The sequence below is a fragment of the Protopterus annectens genome, chromosome 7.part0 (assembly GCF_019279795.1).
Source record: "Protopterus annectens isolate FY-2018-M chromosome 7.part0, PAN1.0, whole genome shotgun sequence".
Taxonomy (NCBI): domain Eukaryota; kingdom Metazoa; phylum Chordata; order Ceratodontiformes; family Protopteridae; genus Protopterus; species Protopterus annectens.
In genome coordinates, this window is record NC_056739.1 from 1,723,920,678 (window position 1) to 1,723,939,678 (window position 19,001).

The 19,001-nt window shown below is 39.2% G+C and overlaps 1 protein-coding gene across 1 annotated transcript in view; it reads right to left on the minus strand.

The window, feature by feature from the left end:
* The window catches only part of LOC122806187 (acylamino-acid-releasing enzyme-like), a 1,918,826-nt gene that overhangs the window by 1,745,661 nt on the left and 154,164 nt on the right, over nt 1-19,001 (minus strand). Inside the window, exons 3-4 of the mRNA XM_044076421.1 lie at nt 12,855-12,981; nt 8,833-8,914 (exon numbers count right to left, since the gene is read on the minus strand). Of these exons, the coding sequence (XP_043932356.1) occupies nt 8,833-8,914; nt 12,855-12,981 (209 nt within the window). The remainder of the gene's footprint in view (nt 1-8,832; nt 8,915-12,854; nt 12,982-19,001) is intronic.

A 19,001-nucleotide genomic window follows, 5' to 3' on the forward strand; every position in this document is an offset into this window, starting at 1 on the left:
TTTTGCACCCACACTTGGCACACTTCTTAAATTCTTGACCATCAGACATCTTGAAAATACTGCACAGATGGAGCAGCCAAAATCACAGCAAAGATCATAATTAAGTGAAAACAAAGACACATCACAAAAGAGAAGAAAACTAGCTATGTACAAGGAAGTAACTACTACTACAAAAAAGAGAACTATTCCAATTCTAAACCTAAACTCTGTAGCAAATCAAAAACTTTTTATTTTACACTACTGCCTTGAAAAAACATGAAGACAAGTCTCATGGTAGGAGTGGAGGTCTGCATGATTGCAGATATTCTGAGAATGAGCCCTTGTAGAAAACACGTCTGATGCTTCAGGTGGCAAATGAGATCTGCGGTACTAAGGTACAAGTTGCAAAGAATTGTGGGTAGGGGAGGAGTCAGAGCCCTGGATCCATGAAGCTTCAGAGATGGTAACAAGGTCAGATATGATCCGACAACCCAGGCACTGAATCTGATGAAAGTAGACAGCACTGGATGCGATGGTTTTAAACCTGTTTCTTATTTCAGTACAAATCTTGATCCTGTGGCAGCAGCTCTCTCCTACTGCTTTACGGTGACGACTGTAACGACATACAAAGTAGAAATGGCTGTTGCCATAATTTTTGGGCACAAGACTTTTATAGCAATTCTGCATTCTGTAGAAGCACTGCTACTGGAACCAAAATGCAATATTTATCTGTTACACGGCTGTCTAAATATGAAATTACCTTTGCTTAACAATCCTTCTTTACTGGTCATTAAATCTATCTCTTAACCTTGGTTCTTTAATTTCTACAGCAGATAAAGAACCACCACAGGACTGTCTTTTTGTAGTTTTCCAAGTGCTTCCTCTTAGATCAAATTTAAAAGATGCCCCAATGTCAAATTCCGAGTTACTTCTATTTGTCGATAGTTCCTGTGTTCAAAGGGAAAACGTCACGCTAGTAACAGCGTGTTCCATGTGTACAGATAATCAAGTACTATCTTCAGGACAATAAAATGTGTCTGCACAAGTAACCAGTCTTGTAGCCATTACTGAAGCATACAAGTTGGAAAAGGAAAACAATAATAATTTTCACAGGCTCGTGTTATGCTTATGGGATACTTCATGACTTGGCTACACTTTTGAGAGAAGGGAGTACCTGACATCAGCAGGAACTACTTTTGTTAATGAGCTGTTGTACTTTTGTCACCCAAGGAAATAGCTGTAATGAAGTGTGTTGCATGTAAGACTGAAGATTCTTACATTTCAAAAGGTAATCATTTTGCAGGCACTACGGCCAGACAAGCTGCACTGTCTTATCCTGTTCAGGCTTTATTTTTGCAGTAAATGCAGAAAAGTAAAATACCTGTTTCTTTACAAGAATTGTCTTTTCAAAATCAAGCTGATGACTCTGAAAAGGTAATGTGGATCAGTGATGGCTGCAGCCACTCTCTAAGCTCACTGTGGCACCACCTGGACAGGAGGATAGTAGGCATACATTCTTTTGTAATTCAGTTAGTTTAGATTTATCATTTGACCTCTCATTTGTGGAAAAATGTATTAATAAGACACATTTTAATTAACTGGTATGCCCCTTACATTAACAAAATCTTTCAGCATGTTGTAAATAGTTGTAATATGTGTTTAGAATATAATGTGTCACACGCGATCCTGTCTCGACACAGTCTTAGAAAAAGCTGCAGGTACCTTTTTGTTCTGTGCAGTGGAATTTCACTGAACTTCCACAGTCTCAGAAATTCAGATGTTTTTTCTTCAGATGTGTTTTCTAGTGGGTTGAAGCTTACCCTTGTGCAAGGAATGGTGCGACTACAATCACTCAGAAACTTCTGCAAGCGTTAATACCTAGATTTGTTGTTCCTTGTTGTACATAATCAGATAACAGATCCCATTTTACAAGCCAAGTTGTGCAACAAGTGTGCAAAGTTCTAAAAGTAAACATACAATATCATTGCCCTCACAGGCCCCTGGCTTCAGGAATTGCTGAAAGAATGAATAGGACTTTAAAAACTAGAATTGCTAAATAGTGTGAATAAATTCATATCAAATGGTCTTAAGCACTGCTCTAGTATTATTTAGTGCAAGTAGTGCAGTTAGCAGTTCTAGAAAGTATTTCCCCACCACAAAATTCTTATATGAAAACCTAAGAGAATGCCAACAACACTTTTACCCAAAAATATGGATTTACAAGAATGTTGATGAATCTATTTTTCTTTATTGCAAGTGTCTCTTTTCTGTTCTGCTGATTCACATGAGAGTTATCGAAGTTAAACAGCAGCCTAGTCCAACTTCCTATCATGATACTTCACCAGGAGACCTGGTACTTGTCAAGATTTTTTTCAGACAGAATCCCCTTCACCCAAGGTTGTAGGGACCCTTCCTGGTTCTGCTTGCAACAGCTACAGTCATTCAATGCAAAAGATTACTCACTTGGATTCATGTGTCGCATGTCATGAAAGCCCTCCCTAGTGATGAATATCGACAGATGCCAATGATGTCATTCCATTCACTGAGGAGGACTCCATCACAACCCATACCAAAAGGAAAAAAAAAACAGGGAAACCAATGTATCTGGAAATGAGACCTAGCGAATCAGCAAAGTTATTGTGGTCAGAAATAAGGTTTAATGATTCTTCAACAATGTCAACAACGTTATCAGAAGCAAGGTTTAGTGATCCAGCAACGTCATCTACAACAGAAAAGATCAAGGAGCAAAAAATTGGCCCAGGATTCAGAAAATGAGTCAAGTAACCAAGTGTCGCTTGAGGGACTTCAATCAGTTTAGGATTCAGGATGGAGTTTGTTTGGACATCAATCCTATATGACTACAAAAAGAATGTTATTAATCCTCATTTGTAAATCTTGACAAATCCTCTCCAGCCCCAGTCTGCTCATATGGACTTATTATTGGGACTATTAGTTTGGTATACATCATTATTTTATTGCATTTTCTTCTTTCATCAGGAGCCATCGGTACTGTAAGCACTCAACATTTTTTTTTGTCAGAGACAGGCATTTGACCAAAATCAGAGACATAGGTTGGGAAAAAACTGAACAGAGAACACCAGACTGGAATCCTAAGCTTAATACCTTTTCTGCTGTACTGTATAATTAACATAAACACAATGAATATTAGTAACTGTTGAGTTTGTGCACATATACCAACTGCACATGATGGGGTATTCCTTTGTTTCCAGTATCAGCAAAAAAAAAAAAAGGCAGAAAGTGAAACAGCATTTTCAGCAATCTTTTTAATCAAAAAGGTAGACATAATTCTTGGCATAACACCACACCCTTTAGACTGGTTCCACTCCAGTTTTCAATGACTGTGAAGGGACATACCAGTTAAATAAAAAATTGGACACTATGTTGGATGGAGCAACTGTAGTTTTATTTAGAAATATATGATAGGGCTGCAGGGTTGGGTATGACAGCAGTACGTGAATTTTTTTATATACGTGGATATCAAGCTTACTCCTGATTACTAATAGACTGGTCAGAATGATGTTATACAGGTTGTGTTATTTCAGCTGTTCGACATACAGAGTCTTTACCTGGTGGGGAACTATGCAATACTTGATGAAAGAAGGAGGCAAAGAACAATAAAACTCCAATCAGAAAGACAGACACTTCTTGGCTTTATCAATATAATACAGAAAAGACTGCATTAAATAGACTGTCACACATGTATCTGGGTGATGGTGTTATTTTTAGGAGGAGGGATCCTGCCACTTATGGGGCAATAAAGTCAATTTGGTAGTTAAGAAAACTGTCTTAACAATTAGAAATAGTAAGCAATGCAACTTTTGAATCAATAAATCAGATTACTATTGAAATGACTGCCATGCACAGTGTGGTGCTGCAGAATACAATGGCACTTGATTTCACACTTGCGTCTAAGGGTGGTACATGCACACACATCATAATGGAGTGCTGCTCTTTTATCCACAACAGAAATGCTATTTGTATCACCTAGAAGTTATACAAAAGGTTGCAGAGCTGTCGCATGCAAAAGAGGCTGACTGCTCTCAATAGGCATAGGTTCATAGTTAGGTACTAGGCTATAGGACCAAGGGCCTAAGTAAGCCTAGCCAACAAGGTTCCCTGGCTAACGTCACCCAAGAAAGTTATTTTCCTGTGCCACTGTAGAGAAGAGCCACAAAAGTTATCCCCAGGTTGTATTTCCTATTTCCCATCCACTCATCAAGATTTTTCTTGAAGAGTGCTAATGAGGAACTTTGCTTGACATAGACGGGTAGCTTGTTCCAGAGTATGGGAAGTCTCTGGGACAGGAATCTATCCCTCCGGCATGTCCTGTTTATTGTGGTGACAAGGTTTAGGTCCCTAGAGTGTGTAGCTCAAAGGGATTGTGATTTCTTTAAGTGTAACGTCCAACAGCTCTGGGTTTGACATAGCTTTATATGTTAGGCAGAGATCACCTCTGAGTAGGCGATAGGCTACGGAGTAAAGCTGGAGTTTTTTGAAATGGTCAGTGTACGGCATCTGTTTGAGGCCAGTAATCCTCTTTGTGAGGTACTTCTGTGGCCTTTCCAGCTGCTGAAGATGTCCTGTGAGGTACATTCCAATAGGGAATAATGGGTCTAATGAGTGACGAGTAGAGGGGAACAAATGACCACTTTTTTACTGGATGAGCACCCTTTTGTGATGAGGTGTGTCACGTAGAAGGACTTCCTGACTACTGTGGCGATGTAATTATCAAAGGAGAGACTACTGTCCCCCTGGGTCCCAAGGTCTCTTATCACCCATTCGGTGTTAAGTAGACTGCTGCCTATGTGGTAGTTCATGGATACAGAGCTTTTACCAAAGGGGATGACAATGCACTTTTTGGCATTGAGCTTGAGGCCATGGCTCTGACATCAGGCACGGTTGACTAATTTGTTTTCTGGGTAGGGAGGAAGCATTTTCAAAAATGTTCATGTTGAATGTAATTATTATTATTAACTTTTTTATGTATTACTTTATTCATGTGCAAAATGTTGATCATACAGCTTTTAGAATCTAGAAAAGATATTACATTACAAAATGTGCCTATTAAAAACAGACCAGAGCTTCTGTCACTGACTACAACTGAAAAAAAATCATGATGAAGTGGAGGACAGTGAAGAAAGTACATTAAGAAATTTTAGACATGCATACAAAATCTGTTTGGGACGGGAAATGAAACTAAAAAAAAAAAAATCCAAACTGTCTTGATTCCAGCACAGACAGGCATGTGTTTATTGCTCACAAAATCATTTTTGCTAAGCATCTGTATTAGCATTGTGCATGTCAAGAACAGAAGGAAACGGCATGTGATGAAGGTCTGAATGCATGTTAAAAACTGTCTACCTATTTGAAAACCTGCTGTTATTGTCCAGTTATTAGAAAATATCTGACTGGAGTGATGCTTCACAGTCAAATGGGGGATTGTAAAGGGAGAAGTGCCAGATAGGAATTGTAAACTTGTAAAATTGTGGAAGGTTCCAACGTAGAAGATCAAACTTGTGTCTAACAAGTAAAGGCACATACAAGGGGTCTGCAGAGTCTAAGTAAACAAAAATAATACAAAGGCGTTTAGTTTTAATTGGTCAGTGGATATAGTTTAATACATACAAAATGTTTTGCCTAGAAGCTTTTACAGTATAAAAGAATGAAGTTTCTTGTGTTCAAATAGACAAGACCTTGACTGCTTAGTCTCCCATGTAAGTGTGTTCTTTACAATAAAGGAGATTATTCTACTCTGCAGAACTGTGTTGCAGAAAGTTATTTTTGGCCTTAACATAGTGAATTACATATCAATCTGTGGACCCTGTCAAGCTAAAATCAATTGTTTTATTAGAGCTATAACTCTAGGCTCAAAGTTCAATTAACCATGTCACAGAACATCCGTACTACAAGGGATTCCAAGATACAAAGTGACAGGGTAGAAGCTTTCAACTTGGTCAAAAAGGATTGAATAAGAAATCCTCAGAGCACTGAATTCACATTTTACTCCACAGCTCACAAATTGTCGATGAGACTACACATCTTCTTGATTTCCATTCAGCTTTGAAATTCACGGCCCTAATGATATCTTTCAGATCATTTTAGATCACTTTTCTATTGCATTAGAATCCAACTCCTCCCTGAAATTGTGCTCAAATTTTAAATAAAAATTAAAACTCAACCACTAAAAATGCATCCAAGTTTCAAAGGCAAGTGTCAAGTGAAGCTGAGTTTGCTGACTTCTTATCATCAGTATCAGACAACCATCTCTTATCTGGCATATTTTGCAGTTTTTGAAGTTACATTAGACACATTTCGCACAATCTTGCTTCTTATATAAACATATATATATATATATATATATATATATATATATATATATCTATATATATGGATCCAGGTTAGTACATCGACAACTGAGAAGATCGACATCCACTTCTCCGACACGAAAACACCGACACATGAAATAATCGAAACTGCAAATCACGGACATTTAACAGGTAACGGGTTTAAATTTCGCTAATCATGCCTACCATGTTAAGTGTGGCAGTGTTATGCATGTGCTACGATCATTGTATTACTTAGTCCTTATGGTAGGCATGATTAGCAAAATTTAAACCCGTTACCTGTTAAATGTCCGTGATTTGCAGTTTCGATTATTTCATGTGTCGGTGTTTTCGTGTCGGAGAAGTGGATGTCGATCTTCTCAGTTGTATATATATATATATATATATATATATATATATAGTGTGTGTTGTGTTGTGTGTGTGTGTGTGTGTGTGTGTGTGTGTGTATATATATATATATATATATATATATATATATATATATATATATATATATATATATACCAACTGAGAGACCTGGAAAAAAAAACAGGTTCAAGAAAACCTAAAAGCCAGATTCTTAAGTTGAACACAACACGGCAAGCTTAAGACAAATGCAAAGTATTATGAACTGGGACACATCCCTTTGAAACCTTTAAATAAAATACTAAAACAACATTCCAGGATACTGCTCAATCCATTCAAGAAAATTATTAAATCTGTACAGATGCTAAAGAAATCCTGAGAGCTTTCCATGTTACATACATTTAAATGTATACGTCCCAGAATTTATTAATCTCCTCAGATATAACTGATTATTTCAAACTTCTCCCCTTCGTGAAATTCATTCACTAACAGCTTATGATTACCCAACATCTGAGTAAGCAGAAGTATGTCATTTGGGAGGTTGTAATAGTTAGGCTGAAGATCAAACGGTCTCTAAAGCAATCCTGGGTTTCTGTGAAGAAGCCTTTTGAGATTTCAACCCTTCGGTGTTGGCTTTGTGAATACATGCATTGGGGGTGGGTATGGCATAATGGTTAAGGTTATCACATCATAATCACAAGGTACAGGATTTTCATTCTGACTTCAAGTTATTGGCTAGGCTTAAAATGACTACTCACAGCAGTTAGCCTAGGATTCGGCTATGAACATAACACCACAAATATCATTAACCTTTGAGATTCCTATTTCATCAGAATGTAATTTTTGCCCAAAAATAATTGCCAATGCCTTCCATATTTTCCGTAGTTACAGAAAAACTAAAAGTATTTGGGACAACTAATTATCCAGGATAAGCAAGGAGGGCATTATATACCATTAAAATGTAGCCATACTTATGTGACAACTTATGTAAAGTCAAAGTAAACAATTACAGCCATTACTTAATTCACAATTAAACCGATCCACAGTGGTACAGCGGTAACGTTGTTGAATCACAGCAAGAGGTTCTCCTGTTCGATTCTCGGCTGGAGTGCCTTCTGTGTGGAGTCTGCATGTCCTCCCCGCGGTCGAGTGGCCTCCAAAGACATGCGTGAATGGGCGTGCCTTTGCTGAAGGTTGGGCGTCAGGCTGGCAACTCAGCACCATAAAAGTCGACTGCCAATCATTAGCGGACCGGAGTTCCGCTGTGGCGACCCCTAACCGGGAAAAGACAAAAAGACAAACAAACAACTTAATTCACAATTAAAATTACACACTGCAGTACCTCTTTGGGACTTAAAACTGGAATGGAACTTTTATAACAAAATATTAGTAGAATGGTTATACTCGAACATTCTACCTCTCTGTGTAGTGTATTTCAAGTTTATATGCATCAGGTTTGTGTGTGTACATTTCCAAAATAATTCCTTTAATATCCATTTTTATCGTTTTTATAATTACAATAAAATCAAATTGTTTTAAAAACACCCTTGGACTATAAACTGCTGCAATGCTTAAATCATAACAACCATATTATCCTCTACAGAGATAGCATCGCAAGAATGTGTGTGTGTGTGTGTGTGTGTGTGTGTGTGTGATACAGCAGTAATCATATTTTTTTATAACTATATCTTAGGCAAATATGTGCAACATATTTCAACATTTTCTTTAGGGAAAATATATTTTAAACTGTGTCACACGTGTGCAATTCTACAAGATTTTGTTATTCCTTTATACCATATTGTAATTGGGGGCATTTTCCTATTTTCTGAAAATCAGCATGATCTCAGCAAGGACAACGCAATAAACAAAACATGCATGCACACATGCATACATAAATACAGACATACATAAAATGCAAACTTTGAACGTAGAAAATATAATCACTGTCCTAAATTCACAGAATATATCATGCTATGCAGATCTGAAGCAGACTATAGAAAGTTCAATGAAGTGTGCATGACATGCAATGTGCCAGAATTATAATGAAGTTCAAAGGTCATTAAGTAAAAAAAAAACTCATAGTTTACAGCATACTTCTCAGCAGTCTGTATGACAACTGTGCCCCATTTGAAGCAAAACTTACCTCTAAATACTGCTGTCCTTTCAAATCAACCTTAGTTAGTACAGCTTTCAAGCTGCCTGAAGGAGATTCACTGCTTAACAACCTGCCAGAAAACAAAGATGAAAAAAATCAGTAGCTGAATGTTTTTATAAAAGGTAAAATCAAGTGGTTCTTGTTAAAATAAAATACTTTTTTGTTATATCACGAGGTAATACTTGAGCTGAGCTATAAACAGGTAAACAAGCAAACCAGTAATATAGTCTACATACTTTTTGTAGAGACATTTGCCTAAGTTTCGGGTAACAAGGCCGAGGAAACTATACCAATTAAATAAAAATCAAAATGAAGAACTATTTATCATAACTATGAATAATTATAATTTTTTGCTAAATACCTAAAACTCACCAGGCACAAATGCCTGTCTTCAATGGTCAGTGGAAAATTTCAAGTTGATTAAATAACTAGCTCACCATCGGACATTATACAAGCAGTTACAGTGATAAAACAGATAATATATACTTCATAAACAGACACACCAATTAAATTCATTTACACTTCATTACACTAACAGGCAACATTACCACATACTATAAGGAACCACAATGGAACGCCTTTTGAGTTTGTTGATAATCTCCTCTTCCAGCTCCTCCTATGAAAACGTAATCAGTCTGGTTTTAGTACCAATGTTCACAACTGGTTAAATAATTATCATTCCAGTACAATTTCTATCATCCAAAACAGTAACCACATATCTGAAACTGGTACTTTTTCATCAGGAGTCCCACTGCAGGGATCGAAACATGACCCCATTCATTTTTCTCTCATGATAAATGGTAAAACAAGTTCGATACCCTCAAACACAATTGCCATTTATTCTGATGACATCTCCAAGGTTCTTGAATAAGCTATTACAGAAACATTATTGTAAACATACTTCAGCAACATTAGTAGTTATCTGGAGTAAGCATATTAAGCAGAAACTATTAATACACTGACAGTATGCTTTCCAGAACAAATCAAAACCTATAACATAATAATAAACATAACTGATCTTAACAACAACAAAATCAACCAGGTACTAATACCTAAGTGACATCAGACCATCCACTCACATTAATTCCACAAACAATACTGGATGCTGACAGCACCTATAACCAACTAAAAACCTTTTAAAATGTGCCAAACCACTTTGTCCCTAAATTCAAAAGAGCACACTCTATAAACATTCTCATTCTAAGTGTAGAATACACTCTTTCCATACTACCACTAAACTCAGGTACAAACAACCATAAACATAATATATATATATATATATATATATATACACTCAAGAAGTTTTACAAGGTCCATATTCTACCACAATACCCTAAAATACTCAAGGTGGCTCACTGTCATTCTCCTTACTGTTGTCCATATGCGCCATTACACATCTCTACCATTTAAACTTAGATGCGCCACACTTTTAAATATATCAAGCCCTCCCCCCATTTTCTCAAGTGTAATGTAGAAAATGCCCTTAACCTTTAAAGACCAAAAACTGGGAAAGCTGCAGAGGAAGACGATTCAGAAAATTAATCTCAGCAAATGGGAAGCATTTGTTACAAGAAACAAGAAATGAAATTTGGTAAGTTTTCAGGGAAAAAATAAGTCATAAACCCCCTGTTCCCAGGACAATAGTTAGTAACTGCCTCTTTTGCAACCAGCTTTTGCTCACTGATTTAAGTCCAAAGAAACAACCTCTACCTTTAAATGCCTAGGATTATGGCTTGATCACTTGCTAAACTTTCATTTTTACATACACAAACTAACAGCCAAAACAAATGCTATTCTCTTCTTGGACAAAAACATTTTTCCTTTTTTATCCCAACTAGACACTGGCAAAAGAGCTCTCCTATCTGAGCTTGAAAAAAGGCTTCCCATTTTCACTTCTGCCTCCAAGAAAAATGCCACCACACACCAAACAAATCTGCCAGTTCATTATAAACTCATCTATCTGTGTGCATCACTGTATTAATCACCCTAGAAAAAGCCCAGTAGTTTCCCATAAAACAAACAATGGTCTAACCTGCTGTTAGGATTACAGCTCTACAAGGTAGTTCATCTTCAACAACTATCATTACCCCTATTACCAAACTCCACAGCACATACCATGCATTCTCTACTCAGCCACCTACTATTTGGCAAGCTCTCCTCATCAACCTAAAGGAAATCAACATTTACTCCAAATTCAGAATGCAACATAAATGCACACACACACACACACACACACATATATATATATATATATATATATATATACATATATATATATATATATATGTATACACATTTGCACGTATATATGGATCTACTTTAGCAGATGGAATTGCCAGAACGAAATTTAAATTAAGAGACGAGAAGACCGAAATTGCTGTAAAAACGAATGTTTAATGTGGCATACTTAGGAAGAATGAACAGCTACTGCACATGTCAAACAGCAGTCGAACATCTGAATGGAGTTTGTTGAGTATTCAGAAAAAACAGCTGCTCCATTTAAAGACATATTTTAACACAGAAATGTAATTTAAATGCTCCTGTATTGAGATTGAGGTACAGTGAGGATCTGCAATCTACCCTTTTCCCCACTGTAGTGCTATCTCGGAGTTGGTATATATAATTTGCAGGGGGTGTAGGGGCCCAGCCCCAACATGGGGGGTGCAAGGGTGCTTGCTCCCTGCAAAAATGTTGAAAAATTACATGCCTATGTTAAAATATGTGTTCAAACGGAGTAGCTGTTTTTTGTGAATGGTCCACTATCTCCATTCACAAGTTACAGTGCTGTTTGACTTGCACAGTAGATTTTTGCTGTTACTAAGTTAGGCTTGGTAAACGTTCATTCTTACAGCAATTTCGGTCTTCTCATCTCCATAATTTAAATTTCATCATTATGGCAATTCAATCTACTAAAATAGATCCATATAGTTATTCAATGTAACTACTCTGTTTTTGTTTACATTTCTGTATTTTTTGACTGGGAAAGTTTTTGTATTTCGGTTAGGCTAATCCTGAAATTGGTCAATACTGATCAGTGCACTACCCTGGTAAATATACACACACACACACACACACACACACACACACACACACACGTATGGTTTACTATTAGAAAGTCTAGTACCGATACTCAACTAGCCTAATAAACATAACGGACCACCGAAATATGGAATGTTGACAATTTACAAGCCTGCAAAAAACTCAAACCCCAAAAAACATGGTATCTGCCCAGACCCAGGAGCAAGCACTATCATTGGTCCAGAAGGGGGCTAAGTTGGACAGTCAGTGTTGCTGATCTTCAGCATTCCAAATGCCACTATCCTCAGCTTGGCCATTCTCTAGTCAAGTAGCTGTCACTAGACAGACATTCTAATAGCAAATCTATATTACATATATAATATGGATATATATTAAAAACTGAAAAAGATGCATAAAAAAGAAAAATTGTGCATAGATAAGAACACGTGTCAATATTACATCCATATGTCTGCCCTGTCACCAGGAAAAGCACAAGTTTTACTAATAAATTGTCAGACAAGTATTAAACTCAGATGAACAGCATATGACTCGTGAGTGAAGTACCATATGCAATGGGCAAGTTACATACCTCTTGACTTTTTTACTTAAAAATTTTAGACAAAGCCAAAACTACTAGAGGTAGAAAGGTCAATAATGAAGAATCATGTTCAATGTTATTCAATTCACATAAAAAAAAGTTAATAGCACAAGATGTTTTGCATCAACTTGCATTTTTGAACAGAAAGAAGTATGAATCTCTAATAAGTGGCATTACTGACTGGTGAATTTCAGGGATTTACCAGAAAATCAAAAGCTGTATAAAGAACAGGGCAAAGATATGACATAAAATCAGGAACATTTTGTGAAATGAGGGGCAGTTGAAATGCATCAGTGTGTACATTATGAGTCTAACTCCACACTTCAGATTTGGTTTTTGGCAATGGAATCTGCAAGACACAGTTATTGCAGGCTTATCTGAATACAGCTCTTACTGTCCACGAATCTCTGTGGAGTTCCCAGATGAGGCAGCATACATAACTTTATAGTTATCATAGAATACGACATAAGAACGGCAGAACTTGATCTTTTCCATGCGCTCCAAATCGCTGTAGGTCCACTCTGCAAGAGAAGGAAAAAAAATCAAGAAATAGATGTCTACCGCAAACATTTCCATCAACATATATACCAACATGAAACACTTCAAATGGAATACCTCTGGGCCCAAGCTTCACAGCATTTGTTATAAACTCTTGAATGAGGACCCCATAAGAAAGACTGAAAAAAACAGTCAACACTCAAGGCCAACTCCAATCACTGACTTTTCTCACACAGCTCATGCAGTAAAAAAGTACAGTTATGTACACCTACCATAAATGTAGATGTTCGAGTGTCTTCACTGTTGCAGTCATAACTGTGGGGTGTTTCGGCCAGAATTCCAAAGTCTGGGTCCGGCGTCGGCTGTACCAGCAAGTACCCTGACGTCAGAACGCAGAGGTATAAAGCTGACAGCAAACGCCATCTTCTCCAGCCTTTCTTGCCCCAGATGTCAGAAGTCCCCCAAAATAACCAAAGGGTGTCCAAAAAGGAAACACAAATACACCACAAAAGAAGAGGAAGATAGAACAAGCAAAAAATAAGAGGGGATTGGTGGGAGGGAAACACCGACTGCAACAGTGAAGACACTCGAACATCTACATTTATGGTAGGTGTACACAACTGTACTATGTTCTTCATGTTTCACTGTTGCAGTCATAACTGTAGGGTGGAATCCCAAAGCTGTGATGAGGGAGGAGGTTATGCAGAAGAAGGGGCAGCCAGAAAACCCTGCAAGACAGCAGAGGCAAAACCTGCCCTAGACTTAGAATACAAAGGGAGATTATAGTGCTTAGAAAAAGTATGCACTGAACTCCAAGTGGCAGCTTCCAAAATGTCCTTGGTAGGAACTCCTCTGAGAAAAGCTGCTGAAGTGGCAGCTGCTCTAGTAGAATGACTTCTAACAGTACCTGGAATCTGCTTCCCAAAATGAGAGTAACAAAACCTTATCCCATGCGCAATCCATTTGGAAACAGTTTGTTTAGAAATAGCCTTGCCTAGAGAACTGGAGGCATAAGAGATAAGCAACTGATCAGATTTTCTGAAATCTTTAGTTCTGTCCAGGTAAAACCGTAGTTGTCTGTGTACGTCCAATGAATGTAAAATCCTTTCCCCTTTGTTTTGAGGATTTGAAAAGAAAGTAGGAAGGTGAATAGTCTGATTTAAAGCCACTTTAGAAATCACCTTAGGCATAAATGTAGGATTGGTCCTCAAGGCAACTCTGTCTTGGTGGAAAATAAGGTATGGTTCCACAACCATGAGAGCTTGCAACTCTGACACCCTTCTGGCAGAAGTCAATGCTAATAAGATAGCTGTCTTCCAGGATAAGAACTTGATATCCGAAGCAGCAGCAGGCTCAAAGGGAGGTAAAGTAAGTTTTTCCAAAACATAATTAAGATCCCAATCAGGAACAGGAGGAGTTCTGGGAGGTCTTAAATTCTTAGCCCCTCTCAAGAATTGTCTCACCAGCTGGTGAGAGAAGATGGGGGGATCGGTGTTGTAATGAGCCGAGATAGCAGAAGCATGGATTTTAATGGAAGAAAAGGAGAGGCCTTTAAGCAAAAGGTCTGAGAGGTAAAGTAAAATGGAAGAAATGTCAGGCAAAAGAGGACCAGAACCTCGATCCCGCATCCAAATACAAAATCTTTTCCATTTAGAAGCATACGATTTTTTAGTGCTAGGGCGCCTAGCTTCTAAGAGAACATCCAAAACTTGTTTGGGAAAAGCAGAAGGAATCAAAGGCCCTTGTAGAGCCAAGCTGCCAGGCAAAGAGTCTTGATTTGAGAGTGTAGCATCTGACCCTGATGCTGGGACAGAAGAGAAGGAAACAGAGGCAGAATCCATGGAGGTTCCAAGAACATGTGTCTTAAAGTTGGATACCAAAACTGCCAAGGCCAATTTGGAGCTATCAAAATGATAATCTTGGGTTTGTCCTGTTTTATTTTCAGTAACACCCGAGGCAGAAGAGGAAGAGGGGGGAAGGCATATCCCGAAAGATTCCTCCAGCTGAAAGACAGGGCATCCACTTTCCAAGCTGTTTTGTGGAAGGGCCTGGTGCAAAAGAGAGGCAGCTGATGATTGAGATGGGATGCAAACAGATCTATCCGAGGGCAACCCCAAACTGCCATAATCCTGCTGAATAAGTTGGGGTCCAGCATCCATTCGTGAGGATCCAAAAGATTTCTGCTTAGGCTGTCTGCTAAGAGATTCTGTTTTCCTGGAATGAATTGAGCTTGAAGATGCAGATTCAGATTTAGAACTGTGTCCCATAAACTCATGGCTAGTCTGCAAAGGGGGTATGAGTGAGAGCCCCCCTGCTTGTTTATATACCACATGACTGTGGTATTGTCTGTGCGAATCAGAAGATGTCCTGGTTGCAAAAGATTCTGGAAGGCTAGAAGAGCATTTTGGACTGCCAACATTTCCTTCAAGTTGATGTGCCAGGGAAGATGCTTATTTGTCCAATAGCCCTGCTGGCAATTGTTTAGGTAATGAGCTCCCCAAGCATAATCCGAGGCGTCTGTGGTTATGATCTGAACAGGATGAGGTAGACGAAAGGGATTCCCTTCGTTTAAAGCACAAGCCCTGGACCACCAGAGGAACTCTTTTTGGAGGCAGGGAATCAGAGGTATCATTGTTTCCAGGCTGTGGTAATGCTGAGACCATACACTCTTTAGGTACCATTGAAGTTTTCTCATATGAAGCCTTGCTTTTGGGATCAACAGGATGCAAGAAGCCATGTAGCCCAATGCCTGCAGGAATTTCCTTGCAGTGAGCTGAGTTAAAGTAGCCAAGGTCTTGAAAATTGATGCCAGCTGTACTTGCTTTTCTGCAGTAAGGAAGGCCCTTTGTAAGCTTGTGTTTAGAAGAGCTCCCAAAAAGATCATTTGTTGAGAGGGGATCAAATGTGACTTTTTTGTGATCACTGAAAATCCCAGTAGTAGGAGAAGATGCTGAACAAACTGCAGATGTTGAAGTAAAACATCCTTGCTGTCCGCCTGAATAAGGCAGTCGTCCAGATAGGGGTAAATTTGAATCCCTTGGAGTCTGCAATAAGCTACTACTGGAGCCAGACACTTGGTAAAGACTCTGGGTGCAGTAGATAAGCCAAAGGGCAGTACAGAGAATTGAAAGTGTCTCGAACCTGCCTTGAATCCGAGGTATTTTCTGCGTTCCTGTCTGATGGGAATGTGTAAATAGGCTTCCTTCAAGTCCAATGTCACCATCCAAGCATCCTGGGAGAGCATGGGAAGAAGTTGTTGCAGAGTAAGAATCTTGAATTTTGGAATCTCCAGAAAGGTATTTAATACTGAGAGGTCCAGAATAGGTCTCCATGAGTTTTGTTTCCTTGGGACCAGAAATAGTCTTGAGTAAAAACCTTTTCCCATCTCTGGAAGTGGAACAGGTTCTATGGCTCTCATGGCCAATAAAGCGTCCACTTGATTTAAGGCCTCTGACCACTGATGTTTTGGCAGATCCGGTCAACCCGAAGACCTTGGCAGGGTATGAAAGTAGAATTTGTAGCCTCTTAAAATCACGTCTAAAACCCATTAGTCCTGGGTAATACGAGTCCAATTTTGGTAGAAAAGAGAAAGTTTTCCTCCGAGAGGGGCTTCCAGGCAAGGAGGACATGTAGCCCAACAGAGAGAGCCATTGGGTCTGCTTCTTTTGTGATTGAGGTCTGTCTTCTCCCCTTCTAGGTGAAGAAGCAGTCCATTGTCTGGACCTGTAAGAGGCCTGAGCCTGCGCCCGACCTCTGGAGCATCTATATCTTCCCCTTTGAGGCCTGTCAGACGTGGGAAAGGACCAATTTTTGGAGGGCCAATTTCTAGAAAATCTAGGAGGCTGAACTTGTAAAAAATCTTTAACAGTATGCATAGACTTTGCTTTTTCTTCCATCTTTTTAATAACCTCCTCAGCCTTGGATCCAAATAAAACATCATGCTGAACAGGGGCATCTAACAGTTTAGCCTTAACCTGCTCAGGTAAATTCTGCTCACGAAGCCAAGCATGTCTCCTGATAACAGTACCAGAGGCTGCGGCCCTGCAAGAAGCTTCCAAGGCATCAAAACCACAATGTAAAGTATGTTTGCTAACTTGTTCAGTTGCATGCAATACATCCTGTAATTCCTTGTCCTCTGCACATGCAGGAAAGGTAGAGAGCCTTTGCTTTAAAACAGACAAAAGAAATTGCTGATACTTGAACATGTGAAACTGGCAATTTAAAGCTCTAATAGAAAGAGTAGCAGAAGTGTAAACCTTTTGCCCCACCTGTCCAAGGCACGAGAATCCTTTTCAGAGGGAATAGGATTTTTAGATGAAGCGGCCTTAGCAGCCCTAGAACCCTGAGAAATGGTTTCAGGATCAGCAGAAGGGTTCTTAAATAAGAATTGATGGGAGTCAGGGACTCTGTAAAATCTATCAGGCTTAGAAGGAGCAGGCGGCAAGGAATCAGGATTCAGGTTAGCTTCAGAAAAAGCATCATCCACAATATCAAGTACAGGAGGAATAGCCAAAGGTCTGTGTTGAGGGAGAAGGAGAAATTCCCTAAGTCTCTTCTTGGAAGCAGAATAATCCTGACCTTCCCAATGAAAATGCTCCCTCATCTCATGTAAGGTTTCCCCAAAAGAGAAATCTTCAGGGGGAGAAGCAGAGGGAATACAGTCCTCTGCATCAGAATCCTCATAAGGAGGAAAAGAATAATCCTGGTCAGAGGAAGAGACAGAAGACACAGAAGCCTGATCAGATGAATCATAAGGAATATCCTGTCTAGGCCTTTTTCTGGAGGAGGGTGAGAACCCCTAATCATTGTAAGTAAATCTTCAGCCATCCGTAGTAATTGCTTCTGGGACTTGGGAGCTGTATCCGAGGAAGCTTGAGAAGAAACCCTTGGTTTAACAGGAGTCTTTGACTTTGCCTTTGTCTTTGTAGAAATAGTGATATGAGAAGGCCTGAAAACCCCCTCAGAAGCCGTTACCTGCACAGCGGTTCCGGACCCATCTGAAGGAGCGACGTCCGAAGGTCCTGCAGCAGATAAAATACTAGGCCTAGAAGGCTCCCCATGGAAGTCCGTGTCGGCCATCGGTTCCGAAGTGGCGGACGACAGGGGCTGCAAAAGCGCCTCACTGACGACCACTGAACCCGAAGCTGGCTCCGGCTGCAAAGTATCTTGTTTGGACCTCGGAGGCCTATCCTTGTCCTTGCGTTTCTTTTGAATTCCGGTTGTCGGTAAGGTATCCGACGACATCCTATAATTGAATCGTCTACCGAAATAATTCAAGGCCCAATCGTACCTACGCTTGACAGTGCGAGAATTAAACCTGGCACAGAACTGACAGCAAGAAACGTCGTGGTCAGGGCCTAAGCAAGGTAGACAGTAAGAGTGGAAATCTTTATGAGGTATTTGTTTTCCACACGATATACAATTATTAACTTTTTCTGACATCGGAGGAGCAAGAAAAAGTTTCCCCAACGGGGTACTTAGCTTGAGAAGAGAAGTAGAAAACTTCGGACCGACGACAATCAAAGCACGTTGTCCTGAATGCGCCAACCAACGACTTGTGAGCTGCTTTCCACCGCACGGCAAGAAAGACTGGAGAAGATGGCGTCGGCTGTCAGCTTTATACCTCTGCGTTCTGACGTCAGGGTACTTGCTGGTACAGCCGACGCCGGACCCAGACTTTGGAATTCTGGCCGACCTCGGGCTGCCTGCCGGCAGGAACACCCCACACAGTTATGACTGCAACAGTGAAACACGAAGAACATCAACAGTAAGATCATTTCCTGTGTGGATAAAGACACATTTAGTAGCAAGGATAATGTGTAGTTTCTTATTTTCTGTGCTCCACTTACATTATAACGCAACTAAATACTTAAAGTAACCTATTAAAGGATCATTCTTAGACTCCAGTAATTATCCAGCTCTACTTACTTGTCTTAGTATGTTTTTTATACCTCTTTTTCTTTGCATACCTTAAGTTTAAAAATAACGCTTGTAAACGCTTATGTACAACTGGTCTGACATTTTTATGCAGAATGACTAGAAA